This window comes from Carcharhinus amblyrhynchos, chromosome 17 (assembly GCF_965287045.1).
Source record: "Carcharhinus amblyrhynchos chromosome 17, sCarAmb.v2.hapA, whole genome shotgun sequence".
NCBI classification, from domain to species: Eukaryota; Metazoa; Chordata; class Chondrichthyes; order Carcharhiniformes; family Carcharhinidae; genus Carcharhinus; species Carcharhinus amblyrhynchos.
Genome location: NC_137340.1, coordinates 17223492 through 17241888, shown reverse-complemented (window position 1 = coordinate 17241888; position 18397 = coordinate 17223492). Strand labels below are relative to the sequence as shown.

General features: G+C 36.7%; 2 protein-coding genes across 2 annotated transcripts in view; one reads left to right on the top strand and one right to left on the bottom strand.

Annotated features, from left to right (window-relative positions):
- Window positions 1–18397, bottom strand: part of LOC145354567 (protein CC2D2B-like) — a 272448-nt gene that overhangs the window by 233355 nt on the left and 20696 nt on the right. Inside the window, exons 3-4 of the mRNA XM_080206030.1 lie at window positions 15890–16002; window positions 3422–7761 (exon numbers count right to left, since the gene is read on the bottom strand). The gene's annotated coding sequence lies outside the window, so the exon portion shown is untranslated. The remainder of the gene's footprint in view (window positions 1–3421; window positions 7762–15889; window positions 16003–18397) is intronic.
- LOC145354365 (uncharacterized) overlaps window positions 1–18397 on the top strand; it is a 50925-nt gene that overhangs the window by 16446 nt on the left and 16082 nt on the right. Inside the window, exons 3-5 of the mRNA XM_080205579.1 lie at window positions 13083–13158; window positions 14805–14936; window positions 15034–15157. Coding sequence (XP_080061705.1) covers window positions 13083–13158; window positions 14805–14936; window positions 15034–15157 — 332 coding nt within the window. The remainder of the gene's footprint in view (window positions 1–13082; window positions 13159–14804; window positions 14937–15033; window positions 15158–18397) is intronic.

Sequence of the window (18397 nt, the reverse complement as noted above, 5' to 3'; positions counted from 1 at the left end):
ACCTGCTTACCACCAAAACTGCCATTGTGAACTGACACCTGCTGTCTCTGACCACTCCAATCAAACAAGGATTTTCTTGACTTAACTCTGCTCCCCATCACCAAAACCTAGAGGATCTTCCACGATCATAGCACAGTTTGTACATGTCAGGATTGGATAATTGTGAGTTGTGCATCAGGATAAGAAAACTGAAAGATGAGTAGTGCCAAAGCTTGCGAAAGACACAGCCATGCCCATGTTTTAATCATTTATCCTCCCCCCCCCCCCCCCCCCTTGCAATTTTTAAAACCTCTATCAAAATCCCTCTGAATCTTTTTGCCAAGGAAAATGATCCCAGTTTCTCTAATTGTTCACAAGTTGTAGATATCATCCCTGGAACCAAACTCATGAAGTCTTTCTGTCTCCTGTACAATACCTTTATATCTTTCCTCCAGTATGACTTCTATTCCAGTATGACACTCTATTCTAGTTGGGGCTGGACTATTTAACAAATAATATCCTGTAATCATTTTAAAACACCTCCGAATAGATAACTCCTACCATCCTAATCTATACAATTTGCCTTCCCTGGTTGCATCTTTCATAAAAATAGGTATCCTAAACTGAAAACAGCCTGGATGTAACTAAGACTTTATATAATTTCTTAACTTTATGCCACTAATGTAAAATATAGGATCTCATGTGCTGTAAATTTTCTTAACCTTTGCTGCCACCCTAAATGATTTCTCCACCTCTCCTCCAATACATTTTCTTTTATGTTGCCTTGCGTTCTTTCCCTCAAAAATGAATAATTTCACATTTCTCTGCATTAAATTTCACCTTGTCACTTACTTGCCTGTCCATTCCACCAACCTGCCATAAGTTTGGTATTAAGGGATGTGGAATGCACTTGGGTATATGGACTAAAGGTATAACTCAGTCACAATCTAATTGAATGGGGAACCAAGTTTGAGAGACTGAATAGCCATCTCCTGTTCTTGTTGGAGATGCTGCCTTTCAGATGAGAGATTAAACCATCTCAGGTAGAAATAAGCAATCCCATTACACTATTCACACGAGCAAAATAGATTGAGCTGCAATTTTTAAATACTCTAATGTACAAATACTAGAGAATGGCTACTGTACAATCTATGTTCAAGAAGGGAGAAAAGGGTAAACTGAGTAACTATTGAGCAATTATTGCCATCAATCTGAAGATCAATAATTCAAGATAAAATTAGCAAGTGCTTTGAGGTATACGAGATGATCAGAAACAATCAGCACATAAATTTATGACGAGCAATGTTTGAGATATTTAATGGAATTACTCAGATCAGGCAGCATCTGTAAAGATCAGTGGTTAAGATTTCAGGTCAATGGCCTTCAAGAGAAGTACCGAGTAATGCTGTTTAAATTAGCAGTCTGGCTTTTTTTTTGGAGAACCAAAAACCTAAGTATTCAGACTTAAGAACAATCATTTACTTAGCTGAAACAAATAAAAGGGCCCAGCAGGTCTAGCTGACATTTTAAAAAATGTTGAAAATAATTGGGTTGGGCAGTACCTGTAGAGAGAGAAATTGAGTTAACATTTCAGGTTGTGATCTTTCCCCAGAATTCTGATTAAAAGATCATGACTTAAAGAATTTGAATTTGCACCCCCAGATCTTGCATTGTGAAAATTATGACCTAGAGTGTTGCCCTCCTGGGCATTTTTACTTGTGACTAAAATACTATGGGCAGCTCAAATTACATGACCATATTACTGATAACTGATATTAAAATGGTACTAATGCCGAGACCATTGACCTTGACAACTATGTGTCTCAAAATGGGAGAATTCCACCCTACATTTTAATGAAGCCAAAAGTGCAAGGGCAGGAACAATGTGTTTCCTACTGTAAAGGCGAGGAAATGCACAATATCTTCTGGCTCCAACCTCATTAAGTACTCAGGTGTTTTACTTTGCATGGAGACATAGTGCCTTGATGGCACATAGTCCACCATTGTGTCTGGGTGCCATATTGAAAAGGCACCTAACAGCATTGACCCACTATTGGAGAAAGGGGTGCCTGAAAATGAAGATTGATCTCTGGGAGCACTCCCAAGACTGGAAAATGGACCTACAGGCTGGAAAATGGACTCACTCCAGGACACTGAAACCAGAATGTTTGCCTGAAAATGATCTTCCAACTCACAGCAGTGCTGGTTCATGGTTGCAGGCTGCCTTCAAATTGAACTGAAGGGACAGTCCCAGGTGTTCAGTTGAGTCCAGACATCTGCATACGACGTAATTCTAAAGGTATTTCATGCTCACATTGGGGGTTGGGCTTTCAAGTGCATACATCAACAGAATGCAAATAAGGTTCCCACCAGCCTCTGGCAGGTTTCATGCTGCTGTGAAACCAATTACTTGGCCTCCATATTCTTTCCCCAGCACCCACCGTTGAACCTGTCGCAGGGGTTTGGGAGAATTCTGCCCACAGATTTAAAAGATACTTGATGCCATATCATCTAAATTGGGTTCCTGAGAACTCAAATAAGGGAAAAGCTAAGAATGATACTTTTCATAATGTTCGATCTAAATCTGAGCATTGGGATGAAACAAAATAACTGGTTGTTCTTGTCTTTTTATTTTTGTAGGATAATCAAGATTCCAATGTTCTCTAACTCTTAAAAATGCAGACTTTCTGTTTTGGGTTGCTTCAATATCACTTCTGTTTGGATTTTTTTATTTACCACTTTTTATTCTTCAATTTGTTTTGTGTGACTGTGAAGCAGTATTTACTGAATTGTTAATTCTTGTACTTTATTCCAGGTTTTGTGAACTATCTTTCTTTATCTTTGTTCCTTTTGGCAACCACCAACATTTAAATGGGATGTAGAAATAATGCTAAATGGCTCAATATTTAACACAATTGAGAAATTTAATTTAATTTACTGGGTATACTTCAACAATTAAAATAAATCAGTCACTGAACCTTTTTGAGTGCTGTAGCTATCACGATGGATGTTAAGAGGATATTAAAACAGAACTTAATTTATGTTTAATTCAATGTGCGTTTGTCTTCAGCAAACAAAAAGACACATTCTCACTCCTTATTGTAACATGAAGAATAAACAGTTGTAGTTATTTGTGAGGCCAAAGATCAATGCTCCACTTGTGTCAATTCATCAAATTGCATCAATTTGAGTTTAAAATTTGTTGTGAATCCAAGAGTTGTGTCCATTTAGCCATGATACACTTCATGTATTTTATCATACTTGTCTATAATAAACTTATTTTTAAATTGAGGCTTGCTACTTAATGTGCAGTTGTATCAAATGTCATGTCTGCTTTCTTTCCCATTTCCTTCCCCTCATAACCAATCTGAGTTGCTAGATGATGTAAAGACTTTGAAGCCTACTTAATTGTGAAAAGTAATATTTTCTTAGCATTGTTTACCTGACAGATGAACTTTTCAGGAGGTTCAAGTTGCATATTCTCTGAACAGGTATGCAGCTGATTGGGGAGGAAATAAAAGATAAATTTGGGATGGATAAGGAATGTTATAACTGAAAAATATTTAAAAAAAAATAAAATTTTAAAACAGAAATTGCATAACTGAAGACCTGAATTGAATTTTTTAAAAAAAACATGGAAATGAAGAACCTGAAGAGCGAATTGGTACACTGAAGTGAAGCCTGCAAGAAGCAGCATTTATTACTGTATTTGGAAGTTGCATTGCTGTGGTAAAGTAACCTTTTTGACTGCTGTGAAAACAAGCAAAATCAAGGCAAACAAATCTTCTGTAACTCAATTGATATGGTCAAATGTACTTGATGTATCATGTAATCTTTGAGGATATTTGTAACATGTACAATTTCACTGGAATCTATTTTTAGGTTTATGTTTTAGACTTGCACGGAACAGAAGTTTTGCTACAAAGTCTCAATCTGAAAAAAATTAAATAAAAGTCTACCACAACCTTGAGCTTTGTATGTAAAGTTGCTATATACGTGACTATAAACTACAGGATGACAGTGACATGATTTATCTAATATGACACTTAGCTTTTGCTTCCCATGCTAGATATTAAAAAAACTGAATGGGGTTCTGAAGTGGGTTATTGGAACTGAATCTGATGGAATCAACATGTGCATATAGTAAAGCATAGATTTTCAAACTGCAGTGCTTGGCATGAACCGGTCTGCAAAATAATACAAATATTCTCGGTATTTGGCAACTCGCTATTGTACTATTTAGATACTTGTTCCAATCGTAACTAATAGTAAGTAGTACTTGCTTTCTCCTGCATAAATTTTTTTAAGTTAAGATAATGATTCCTGGGAATATGTCAGTTTCTGTGAGAGTCACTGAATAATATTGAACAGGAACTTAAGAAATGTATTCTCTTCCTAAACCAGAGAATGATGAGTCAGCTAACTTTGGCACAGATGAGAGAGATTAAACTTGGTGATATAACAAATAGACTAAGTTCATCTGTACAACATAATTGGAGAAAAGTCATACTTAAGTTCCTTTTAAAAGAGGCAAATAAAAATGCTGTTGAATAAAAACAGTGTCAGCAGTGCATTGTTGAAACTGAAATAACCTGAATCCACCAGATGGGGCCTAAAAATTTTCAGACCAAGACAAAAAAAACACACCACAGTTCATTTTGCCTTTTTGAACGTAGGTGGTGTTACCTTATGAGGAGACTGTTCTATGGGTGATGATTCTCCAATATCTTATACATTTAGTCTAGCAATTAAACAAAATTGCCTATGTTCCGATGTAGAAGAAACATTAGGGATAATGTTAGTGTGCCAAAAGATTGGCAGTTGTCGTAATGAGCTTTATTTGGGCCATCAGAGTGAAATATTCTAAGAATAGTGGCTGGGGATTACTTTATCTTGTTTCTATATTTACCAAAGAAGGACTAGTTGAACAATAGATCTATACATAATTAGCCTAAAACTAAAAATACTAATGGAATTTTAAAGGCCTGAATAATTTTTATACTTTGAGTACTGAAGTGAGGGGGTCGGTTTTAATGAAAAGTTGCTGATAATTTTCCAAAGTTCTTTAGAACCTAGAATTCTACCAAACTCGTGTTAAACATCTTTACAAAAGAGAGAAACTCTAAAATGAGATAACTGACTAGCCTTCTATGCACAAAATTACATCTCTGGTGAAATAAATACCATCAAGCACTTAAACTACAGCTAAATTCAGGGTGCTGTCATATATATATATATATACACAAAGGAAAGCTTGTGTTCAATCAGGTTGTTCCAGAAAAATGTAAGCTCATGCAGTGAATTTGATATAGTGGAATTTGCACAAAATGTTCAGTGAAATAACACCTAAGCTTGTAATGCTTAAAACCTAAGCAATTGAAGGTAAATTGGTATATAAAGGGATGGGGGAGGGTAGAAAAAAAAATTGGCGTTTCTCGGATTGATCGAATGTAGTTATTGTTATGCACCAAGGATCAATCTTGAACTCTTCATTCTTTGTTTGGATACATTAATTGAATATGTTGAGGTGTTTAAGGGTAAAGGCAAACAGGATCATAATGCCAGGAGGCCAAAGAACATAGTGAAATAGGTAAATCAATGACAAGTACACTTCAATAAAGAAAAATGTGAAGTCGTTGATTATCTACTTTTCTCAGTGTAAATGTACCCTAGATACAAATACTTTCTGTGAACTGAAGAAACCGATCTGACAATGCAAGCAGTGGACCAAAACTATGTCTATATCATTAATATGAATTGACTCTCAACCTCATCCCTATGCTCACTGGCCTACATTGGCAGCACCTTAATTTTAAAAACTCTCATGTCTGTGTTGAAAGGCCTCCATCCCATTGCCATGTCCTATATTCCTGCAGCCTCTGCCAGCCTTGCAACTTCAGAGCATGATACTGTTCTAACTCTTATGCATCCTAATTTTAGTTGCTGAACCATGGGCTGGGTGGTAATTTAGCTCTTGCTTCTGAGTTAGAGGTTCTGAGTTCAAGTCGCACTGCAAGAGAATGCTGTTCTATCATGGATGGCCTCTTTTAGATGTAGCATTAAATTGAATCCTCATTTACCCTCCCAAAATCTTGAGGTACTATTTTGAAGAAGAGCAGGAGAATTATTTATCGTATCCTGGGGCAATATTTATCCCACAGTTGACATCTGATTGTTTTGACTTTTGTATGGGAGTTTGCTGTACCTAAATTGGCTGCCACATTTTCTGCAACTGTAAATTACTTTTGAGACATCTGGTGGTCATGAAAGGTGTTGCATACATGAAATTATTTTGCTTTTTGGCCATGAAGCTGTTCATTAGTGATTGATCTCCACGTGCAGTTTGTTGGGAAACTTGGCTGATTTTGATTATTCACCCCCTGCCTAATGCTAGCTCAGGCTATCAGTGAGATATACCTGGCTAATCACCAGTAAGTCAAAACAGACTGGGAGTCTTCTGTTCCAGGTAGCTCAACTAATGACATACATTTGCTGATCTCTTTGGAGGAAATGACATTTCTTTGGAATCTGCCAAATGAGGAGCATTGGTCACACTTTTCAAACATAACTGATTTTGAATGTTTTGTCTACTGTGTTTAAATGCACCTTCTCTTAACAGTGCTAAGGATATTCAGTAGTGAAGTGCTGCTGCTGGTTAAATCATTAATTTTTCCACCTGCAGATAGTTTTAGCAGTAGAAAAGGCAAAGATTCAGATGTAACATATACAGCAATTGAATTCCATTTGGTAAATGGAAATAGACCACAAAAATCATTGGCAGTTTCAATTATTAATTTAAGCCAATCATGCAAACTAATGCAATAATAGTGTTTCTTGAGATAATAGTAACCTTCATGCCCCTTGAGTATAAATTTCCTGGAAAATTCCAAATCTCCAGAATTGTTAATACAAGATAGTCACTGCAGGTTTCATAACTGGTGTGCACTTGTCCCTATTCATTAGTCAATACATCAGAGTTTGTTTAAAAAAAAACCTTACGAGATGTGGATGTCTCTAGCTAAACCAGCTTTTATTGCCTATCCCTAGTTGCCCTTGAGAAGGTGGTGGTGAGCTGCCTCCTTGAACCTTTTGCAGTGCCTGTGGTGTAGGTATACCCATCGTGCTGTTAGGGAGGATTATCCTAGGATTTTGATGCAGTGATAGAACAATGATATTTATCTAGAAGTCAGGATGGTGAATGACTGAGGGGAACTTCCAGGTGGTGGTCCCATGTGCCTGCTGCCTTCTACTCAATGGGAGTGCTCATGGGTTTGGTGAGTTCTGTCTAAGGAACATTGCGGTATGTCTTGTAGATGATACATAATGCTGCCATTGTGTTGGTGGTGGAGGGAGACAATCAAGCAGACTGCTTTTATCCTGTGCAGTGTCGAGCTTCTTGAGTGATGTTGGAGCTGCAGTCATTTAGGCAAATGGAGAGTATTCCATCACGCTCCTGTAATATGTCATGCACCATTATTTATAACCATGTTGGGAGGCATGATGTACATATAATTAAATTTATAAAAAATACTTGATAACAGTTCCCTTTAGTGACATGTTTCATTTGTCCTATCGCATTTGCTGAGAATTCTTCTATTTTACAAGGTTCAGTTAAAAAAATTATTTTTATAGTCACATTTTCAGTCTGCAACAGAGCTAATAAATGTATAACAACTTGCAAATGTCCCAATAATTGAACCTGTATGATGCACTGCACTTCAATGTGAAAATTGGTGGAGGCGATGGAGGTGTTTGCCAGCAATTGTCTTCCTGCTCTCAATACTATAAAAATGAAGAGAACACAAAGGGATTTTTTTTAAAATTGAAACAAATCTGAGTTAATAAAGGAAAATTAATTAATTAAACATGTTAACAGGAGCAGTTGTTAACAGCATGCCATATAAATGATTTCCAATCGTTTTATTAACGGTATAAGCAGGTTTCTACACACACAACTGGTAAAGTGGTACTGTTTGAATCCTGCTCCAGAATGAAAATAAAAACCTCATGTAATTAATACATTTGTTGTTTTCATTCTTCTTTGATGTGCATCCAAGTCCATTTCAGTACGATATCTCTGGATTTGTACATAACATCAACCTGCCTTTCCCTAGCTCGGGCAAAGTTTCCATATACAGAATTTTTCACTTTAGTAGTTCTTTTTCTGATCGTCATCAAATTAAAATTAAGTGTGAGGTAGAGAATTTTGGTACCTTGAGATCAGAAATTTAAAGGAATTGTTAAAATGGCTTCCTTAAATACTGCTTAATGATGTGACCTTAGCCATAACCAATCCAGACCCCAAATAATGTAGCTACAGACCCATCTCTAAGATGGTTGTGTCAATTAAATTCTAACTGATGTACACAAATTTGCCTTTGTTAATAGATCAGGCAGTCGTATGTATAGGGATCGTATTCCATCACTTGAATTAACGGAGATCGAGATATTGTGAATAACCTTTCCAGGTGTACCTATTCATTTTCTCATTTTCACTGACAAGAAAGCAGAAAGGTGACGGGCTCCCATTCCACAAATTTAAAGCACTTAAATATTTTACTTTGTCATTCCAAGAACTTTAGTGTGATCATGGATCTTACGGGTGAGGGGTAAGGAACAGAATTTCAGCATTATGATCATTCAGTATGCTTTTGCATGTGATCGAACTTGCATTACATCTGTAGAGATGTATGCTGCTAAATGGGGCTAGAGAAGTTCAAAAAATAGCAGTATGTGCCATTTCCTTGTTAATTACTAGGGATTTACTAAGGGATTGTTCATATAAGTAACTCCATGGTAAATATAAAAGACCTAATATTTCAATTACCTGCTAATTTATACAATCAAAAGGCAATCTTGCAGACATTAATATTGCTGAAATAATTGATTTGTGATCATTAGAAAAATCTCATTTGCATCATTGGTGGAACCTGGTTTTCAGTGATCCTTTCATAAAGGGCATTATCTCTAATGAACAGAATACTTCGCCATTTAAATCATCTAGAATAATCAACATTGTATATAAGTCCTTAGCCTGATGTTATCTGCTATTTAACTGATCTAACACAATAGATGTGACAATATAGGAGGCTGGGGACTCCTCAACATCTTTTTGAATGTTAGTTTGTCTTAGATTCAGGGGCAAGATGGAAGAAATAAGGGCCAGTTTACCTTTAGTCTTTGCTAATCTCTTGGTACGTTGATGTACATTTATGAAACTAGTGATTATAACATATAACAGGATTTATACTTCGGTATTTAGTAAAACATTCTACAGCTAAAATGTGGAAACACTTAAGTCCAACACATTTTTATCATTGAATGCAGGTTTTTTTTAAATTGAACATGATAGTATTGGTATACTTTCACTATTTCATGCCTGTGCAGCTTCTCTGAAAATGTACACAATTCAGTTCCTTTGTTCTCTTCCTATACTTTAGATGGTCTTTTCAAATGTCACTTCCTTTTTAAAGGCTACTATGGTTTCTATTTCTGATATGACATTCAATGCTCTAACAACTGTCAGCATTATGAAACAAAACTGATTTTTCGCATTCTTTTGATTTATCTTTAATTTATGCTCAGTACTCATTAATTCATTGATCAACAGGTTTGTTTCTTCCCCATTTGTGTTATTAAATTACACTGCCTCTGCTTTAGTTGTCTGCTTCATAGACAGATAACCATAATTCCACCAACGTTTATATGGGTAGCATTTAAATTTCCTCTTAATCTTCTTTGATCTAAATCAAACAAGATTATCCTGTAAGATCTGTGATGTGCACTTTTACAAATATATAGCTTGGATAGGCTCACTATAATAATAATTTGTACCACTAATTATGACTGACCATGTCATGAAACCATATTCCTGCATGAATATCCCAAGGGAGAGAAAGTATTTTACACTTGATGTATAAAAATTGTGAACTTTGATTCTTAATCCCAGAATCGAGTCTGTTACAGCTGAGTTACACATCCCCCAGATATGGTTCCCTGTTTTTGATACTCACATTGTAAGTTGCCTCTTAGAAAAAAAATCGTAACTGATCCCTGATGTAATCAACTTTATATTTTTGTGATGGTGTTTATATTTATTTGCAATAACTGATGTTGATCAAATATCTCAAGTGCTACTTTCCAGCAATTCAAAATAGTCATGTAGTTTAAAATAGCTTTATCACTGATGTTTGGCAGTGTCAACTTGCAAATTGTTTTCTTGATATTGGTAGTTGGGAGGATATTTTTTTCATGTTGGTGACATAGCTTGTGTATTTTCTGTTAACTGAAAAACTGTGTTGGGGGAAAAAGAGTAAAGAAATGTTTAGGTTGCACTTTGTTCAATCAGGTGGAAGGATTTCCAGATGGTGCACTTTGTTCATTTAAAACTTAGATCCATAACTGAGAACCCGTGCGAGCTTATACTTTGAGCGGATACTTATTTGTTTATACTGAAGTAAGGCACGAAAGACTTGAAATCAATATGACAGAACTAAACTGAAATTTCCATTCTTGGAGGGTGAACTAAATAAATATTAAATTGATAGCTTCAGTTAAATTAGTTCATGTTGCTTTCTACTCGTGTTCCAGAATCAAGAGTTTTGCCCACGTATGATCTAAGCTAGCAAGGTTAGATTGTGAACTAATGCTAAAACTAACTTCGTATTTACTGTTCCATCCCTGTATGCTGGACTTTATTTTGTGATCAATTTTTAAAACAGCAGTTTTTCTTCATTTAAACACAACAGGATTAATGTTTATTTACTGATTTTTTTTTTTATGCAATTCTTTCCTATTATGTACAAGGTGCCTTCTTAAATCGTGCAAATGTTTCAATTACAAGTATTTAGAACACAATGAACATTTTGCACTCACTGCCTATATTGTGGCCTTGCAACAGAAAATTGTGTGATCTGTTAGCATAAGGTTACTCAATGGTTCAAGTAATTGTAAAAATTGTCACATGATTATAAAAGAAAACATCTGGTTGCTTCTCCAAGGCTTTACTAATCCAATCTCTACAACCTCCTCAAACCTTGTATTTTTGCTCCCACTTGCAGTGCTTTAGTTTTGACTTTTTTTCTGTTTATTGTCTTCTTTCTCTACGCTGCTTATCCCTCATGCTTGCCGCCAACCCCCCTCCCCTGCCGTTAATTTATCCCCAACCTTCCTCAGCCTATGCTTCTCCATCACCCCCCCCCCGCCTCCCTTCAAGATGCATTTTTTAACCAGGCTTTCAGATTGACATAATTTGTAAAGTGCGTGGGAGCCAGTTACATTAAAGCTATGTGCATATATGTTTTATATATCAACAATAGAAGGCAAAATGTATGTTTTTAGCTAAATAAAAATAAGGTAAAACCTTGAAAAAGTGAAGAGATTTGATTTATTTTTCACATGTACTGGGTTATAGTGAAAAGTATTGTTTCATGCATGTTGTACAACAAAACAAAGTTCATATGGTAGGTCCATTTAGAAGTCTGATGGCAGCAGAGAAGAAGCTGCTTTTGAGTCAGTTGGTCTGTGTTCTCAGACTTTTGTATCTTTTTCCCAATGGATGAAGGTGAAAGAGAGTATGTCCGGGGTGCGTGGGGTCCTTGGTTATGCTGGCTGCTTTGCCAAGGCAGCAGGAAATGAAAACTGAGTCGATGGATGGAAGGCTGGTTTGCGTGATGGACTGGGCTACGTTTACAACCTTTGTAGTTTCTTGCGGACTTGGTCAGGACAGGAGCCATACCAAGCTGTGATACATTCAGAAAGGATGCTTTCTATGGTGCATCTATAAAAATTGGTGAGAGTCATAATGGACGTGACAAATTTCCTTAGCCTCCTGAGAAAGTAGTGGCATTGGCTTAACTATAGTGTCAGCATGAAGGTACAAGGGCACGTTGTGTGTGAATATATAGAGATCAACAATAGAAAGGACCCAAAAACAAAATACTGCAAATCTGTAATGCTGGAAATCTAAAAAGACGGAAACTGCTGGAAATTCTAAACAGGTCAGGCAGCATCACTGGCAGAAAAGCAGAGGGTGGAATTTTAACTTTTTTTACAAAATGTCGCAGGGGATAGGAAAAGCGATGTGGAAACCACCGGCTCAGAGGCAGCTTTCTCTGGTATATTGTTTGTGATTTAATATTTTTTTAAAAAGTGAAGGGGTGGGATCTGATGTTAAACTGGTGGGATGGGCTCTCAACGAACCAGATCTGTTGACAAAAAAATTAAAAATAGAGCCCCCTCCCCCACTGTCACCTGGACATGTACTCAATTGCGTGCCTTTGGTGGGTTCTGCTCACCAGGTGCACATTGTGGAAGACCTGTCATGACTTCTGTTGGTACGAAGCACGTTGGTGTGAATGGACAATTGAACGGAAAAATTAGGCTTGATAATTATACTTAAATGTATTCAAATGGGGATTTTGACATTCAATGACAGGATTCTCATTTTATCATTGGCCGGGTGCCGGGCACAATCGAAATGGGAAATCCTACCAGTGTTAACTGTGTGTTTTGGGACTCCTGTGGGATTTTTATGTTCATGCCACCAATCGTGCCCCCTGAAAAGAGGAGCACAAATTCCACCCACAGAGTTAATCTTTCGGATCAAGGACCCTTCAAGGGTATTTTTTCTGACATGTTGATTAATTTCTCTCCACAGATGCTGCCTGACCAGAGTATTTCCAGCATTTCATGGTTTTATTTGAAGATGTAGTATTTTAAAACTTGGTTTAATGTGCACTTGCAGGATGTAAACTGCTAATCTGATACTCCCAAAAAAATCAATTTAGCCCATAATTCATGCTCTGATCTATTGTAACATTTCGTATGGGAAACTAAATGAAAATGTTTGTGCTGTGTATAGGAAAGCTAATTTCAATTTTGAATAAGAATTGTATATTATTCTGATCCCACTCAGTTCAAATTTACTGCTTCATATAGTGTAATAATATGTATTGTATTTCCGATCTATGATTGCATTTGGCTAAGATTATACCCTGCTGTTGATAAAGTTCATGTTTCGTTGGCAGAGATTGTTTCGATATCTGAATTTATAACAGACATACCACTGTATCATCATTTTTTTTTCTCTCTATTTAAACTAGATGGCGAGGCATTGTACCTGTCGGAAAACGTATTCCAAGAACTAGATTTGTTGCTTTCAAAGTTCCCTTGAAAGGGGTAAGCATATATTTGTTTCTATATTGTAAATATTAAAATATGGCTTCAAAGTAAATCAGTAAACATGGCATTATCTATTTTCCTTTTTGCTTTCCTACCTGTAATAAAATTAATTCTACTTGTATTGGCTCAGAATGTTATTGTGATAGAGCTGTATAAATGGTATAACTTAACATCTAGAGCAATTTATTGGAAATGTTTTAACTATTTCTACCCTCTGAGCTTTCTCCCCTTCCTTCTAGATGAATTTCATGTTGACTTGCGGCCTGCAGCACATTGTCCAAATGATTATGCAAAACTGAATATTGTGTTTGACTTGCAGCCTAGCCAATGATCAGTATAGATTTAGTGTAACCCTTGTATTCTCTCACTCTGTTTTATAATGCCAGGTATGCCATATTTTTAATAGGTCTATCAACTTATTTTTCCACTTTTAGATATGTGTATCTGAATTCTTAATTCTTTCTGCTTTTTTCTCTCATTTTGCTCTTTCGTATATATATTTTCTTTCCTGATGAATGTATTATCTCACATTTCTCTGCATTTAATATTAGGGTGGCAGTGGTTAGCACTGCTGCCTCACAGAGCCAGGGACCTGGGTTTGATTCCAATCTTGGGTTGCTGTGTCTGAGCGAAGTTGGCACATTCTGCCTGTTTCTGCGTGGGTTTCCTCTAGGTGCTCTGGTTTCCTCCCACAGTCCAAAAGATACACTGGTTAGGTGCATTGGCCATGCTAAATCTCCTTTTACCCGAACAGGCACTCGAGTGTGGCGATTAGGGGATTTTCACAGTAACTTCATTGCAGTGTTAATATAAGTCTACTTGTGATACTAATTTTAAAAAAATCTTGTAACCTTTCCTTTATCATTCCTTCAGCCACCATGAGGAGATTTGCCTTTCATTTCTAATCTGCTTTATTTAATTAGCTTTTACATTTTGTTTATAAAATCTTTTTTTTCCCCTTTTACTATCTGATAAATCATTCTAGACATTCTGTCTTACTATTTCTAATAAATTTCTCCTCTATATTTTCTGTACTCTTAATTGACTTTCTTTTGTGTAAACAGCCATAAATTTCTATCATCATTTGTAATGAAATTTCTCTCATCCAAGGAGTCTTTTACTGATTTGTCTCGCTTGCTTGATAAGTATCTCCCTCTTGAATGTTCATCTACTGTCTTATCTAGTTTTTTCTTACCAATTTATCTGGACTTGTTCACTTATTTTCTTTTCAGTCAATAATCTTTTGTTGTGCCCTCTCCTTTTCATTTTATTTTAGAATCCCTACAGTGCAGAAGGAGGTCACTCAGCCCATCAAGTCTGCACCGACAACAATCCCACCCAGGCCTTAACCCCGTAACTGTGCATATTTATCCCACTAATCTCTCTAAACTATGTATCTTGAGGTACTAAGGGGTAATTTAGCTGGCCAGTGCACTTAATCTGCATGCCTTTGGATTTTATACCTTGAATCTATCTTTTTGGTACTTGTTTTCTAGATTATTTTTCCATTTAGTTTACCTCCTTGCCCCACTTCAGTTCTTAGAACTAGATTGAATGCTACGTCCTTTGTTGAATAAAACGTGCATCTGATTCTCCAAAGGATTCAGAGATTAAATAACAAAATATGTCACATCTCCTTGCAGGCAATAAGTCAAAGACTTACAGCTAATCAGAAATTTTCTCCAAAAGACCTAATAGCAAAAATCAAAGAGCAGAATGAGGAACTTGGATTAATTATTGACTTGACATATACAACTCGCTACTATACTGAGAAGGTATGAAATGGACCCAATTCAACTGAAGGCATAATTATGGCCCTCATTGAAAATAAATAGTCAACTTTTGTCTGTTAATTTTTGTTGTTTCGTTTAGGATTTGCCTAAAAGTGTGCAATATCAAAAACTATACACTGTTGGGCACGAAGTGCCAGATGATGCTACCATTCTACAGTTTAAACGAAGAGTCAGAAAATTCTTATGGGAAAATACAGACAACGGTAAGCATCACATCTATTATTTTCAACTTCGCTGTTATTTAGATGGTATGGTGCTTTATGATCTGGCGGGGGGTGTGGGGGAAGTAAACCAGCGCATTTAAAGTATTGGGAGTTTTAATCTGGAGGAGTGCATGAGGGATTTGGCAAAGAATGTGAGCATTTAAGAAGCTAGTTCCAAACTTCAATATCCATATTTTAGTTTTGGGGTCTTAGGCTAGTTGTGCGCAGTCCCCTTCAGAGAGTTGGGTTGCCTATCTTCATGGTAATTGATGAATTGAGGTAATGTTACAAACACTTAACTTTTTCACATAAAATCTATAGGTTTTTAAGACTTACTGAGGCTTTCCACGGAAAGCATCATGAGAGTACAACAGCAATTGAAAGGATTAATTGTAATTCATGAAAATAGAATCCTCATAAAATCACTAGAGTAAAGAAAGAGGCCATCCGGCCCATCAAGTCTGCACAGACCCTCCAAAAGCACATACCACCAGGCCCTCCCCTCCATCCTATCACTCATATTTCTATAGAAATTCAGAACTCAGTTGTTTTCAATGCTACTTTTTGAGGAAGTGTCTATTCACAGCATTTTTGAGTGTTATACTTACAGTCTAAAAATTAGAGCCTGATTTTTACAGGAATGAAATTAAGAAACACATCTATATGCAAAAATTGATAAGACGTTTGGAACTTTCTTCACAAGTTGATAAATCAATTATAAATTTTCAGTACCTGGGATTCTGGGACACCACTGATCTTCAAGCTTCTTCCTCTGCAGTTGTTAACTGAGATTTGTTGAAGACCACCTCAAATTCTCTCCTTTTCCTATGTTCTGTGTTCTTTTCCTAAGCAAATGGCAGATGTATGAGTGAATGTAACGATATGTTCGCCTATTGGATGGAATGCATTTGGTGAGGGTCAGAGAAAGTTATCTCATTATGTAAGGATGTAGGTGAGTGAACAGATGGGATGTGAAAAAATGCATAGTTTGAGAAGCATATAAATTAGAAATTAACTGAGTATAATGGACAAGACAGAATGTGGATGAGGTGATGGTTGTGGTGATGAGCACAGCATGATATCAGTGTGCAGCTCACAGTTTTCCTTACTTGCTCAAGTTATTAAAGCACTTATGATCATCTAGGAGCATGACACTTCCTGATGTTGACCTTCTGAACCACCTCCAGCCATACTTTCATTGTGGCGGAAGCAACTTTCTTCATCCATTGGAAGAGATATTTTTGGCTTCTCAGTGTCCCCAGCAGTACATCAAGGGAGGAGCAATTGAGCAGGATATAACCTGGCTGGAGAAGGTCAACAGCAGGAATAGTGTCATGCTCTTGGGTTCAGATCAATAAGTGCTTTAATAACTTGAGCAAGTAAGGAAAAGTGTGAGCTGCACACTGATCATGTAGCTTTTGACATCCTGAATCCATATTTGCAGCCCATCTTCACTTACCTCCAGTCCCCAACTTCTTCAAGTTCCATCTTCAGATGACTGTGGTTAAAAAATAGAATTTCCATGACATTCAAAGGGAAGTGGCAAGTTGAATCCAAAATTGACTCGGTGACAAGAAGCAAAGGGTTATAGCAGACCGTTTTTGTAACTGGAAGAGTGTAGGGTTCTGCAGAGCTCAGTACTGGGTCCCTAGCTGCTCGTGGTGTATATCAATGATTTAGACTTTGATGAAGGAGGCATGATTAAGAAGTTTGTAGATGACCTGAAAATTATTTGTGTGGTTGATAATGTGGAAGCAAGATGTAGACTGGAGCAAGATGGTCATGGACTGGTCACATGGGAAAAAAATTAACAAATAGAATTCAATTTTTAGGACTGTGAGCTAATGTACTAAATGGCAAAGGAATACACAGTAAATGATAGGTTTCTAAGAAATATAAAAGAACAGAAGAGACTTTGGCATGCATGTGCATAAATCCCTGATGATAACAAGACCAGTAGAAATGGTGATAAAGAAGGCTTTTGGTACACTTTTCTTTACTAGACAAGACCTAGATTATAAGAGCAGGATGATAACAAAACAGTATAAACACTAGCTGGGCCACACCTGAAGGACTGCATACAGTTCTGATCATTGCATTTTAGAAAGGATGTAGTCACACTAGAGAGAGAGAATCTGGAGGATTTTGCAAGGAATTGATCATTTTAGCAGAAGAAAGGTGGATAGGTTGCAGTTGTTTGTTGGAACAGAAGATTTCATTGACGTGTAAAATTGAGGGACTGACGGTGGATAGAAAGAATCTATTTCCGAAGAGATCGATAATCAAGGGGTGTAGATTTAAAGTAATTGGTAGAGGGACTAGGGAGGAGTTGAGTAGTTTTTCACCCCAGGAGGTGCAACTCACCAATATGGTGCATGAGATTATTCAAAGACTATTCTATCATGAAACGAGGATTGGGCGCAACAGGGAAAGGGTGGTTGAGATGGATCCACCTCTCAATCAACATCACGTTCCATACATGTGACACAATGGATGATAGAGACAGAATCTCTCATCACACTTAAAAAAAAAGATATGACCTTGAGGTATAACCTATAGTGCTGTGGACAAAGAGCTGAAAAGTGGAATGAGGTTTCATAGCTCTTCTTTGGCCAGCATGAACATGATGGACCAAATGTCTATTAATGACATGTTAATGCACTTCAAGATTTCCCTTGCTATATCTGATTCCATCCATTCGCATTGTGCCCCTAAGTCTATTTTTTTTTGCTGGTCACGGGAGGAGAAAAAATGGGTGCAGTTTTTGTGTCCAATCCTTGTTTCATGATAAAAATAGTCTCTGAATAGCCAGCTATCTAATGTCGTGCACCATGTTAGTGCCAAACTTGCATTAAGCATGTTGAATTTGGCATGTACTAATAAGCATTTCTACTGATTGCCACCATTCAGGCTACTATGACAGATGTAGGAGCTTCAATTCCATCAGACAATTAATATCAATTTATTTTTGACAAAGTAGAAGCATACCATAAATATGTAGTTAAAAATTAAGATATTCGAAAACTAAAATAAATTCCTTAACTTTCTGATATCGCAAATTAAAAAGTCTGTATGGCAGAGCAGCATTGGCCAAAAAGTCTTGTGTTTGATTCAAAACTGTTCACTCGTAAAATCTGTCTTGGAAGTGACAGTAGGGATAGTGCAGTTGGCCTTATTACTGCTGAGATTTAAAAGGGAAAATTGGTCATTCTTGATTTACCATCTGTTGATCCATTCTAC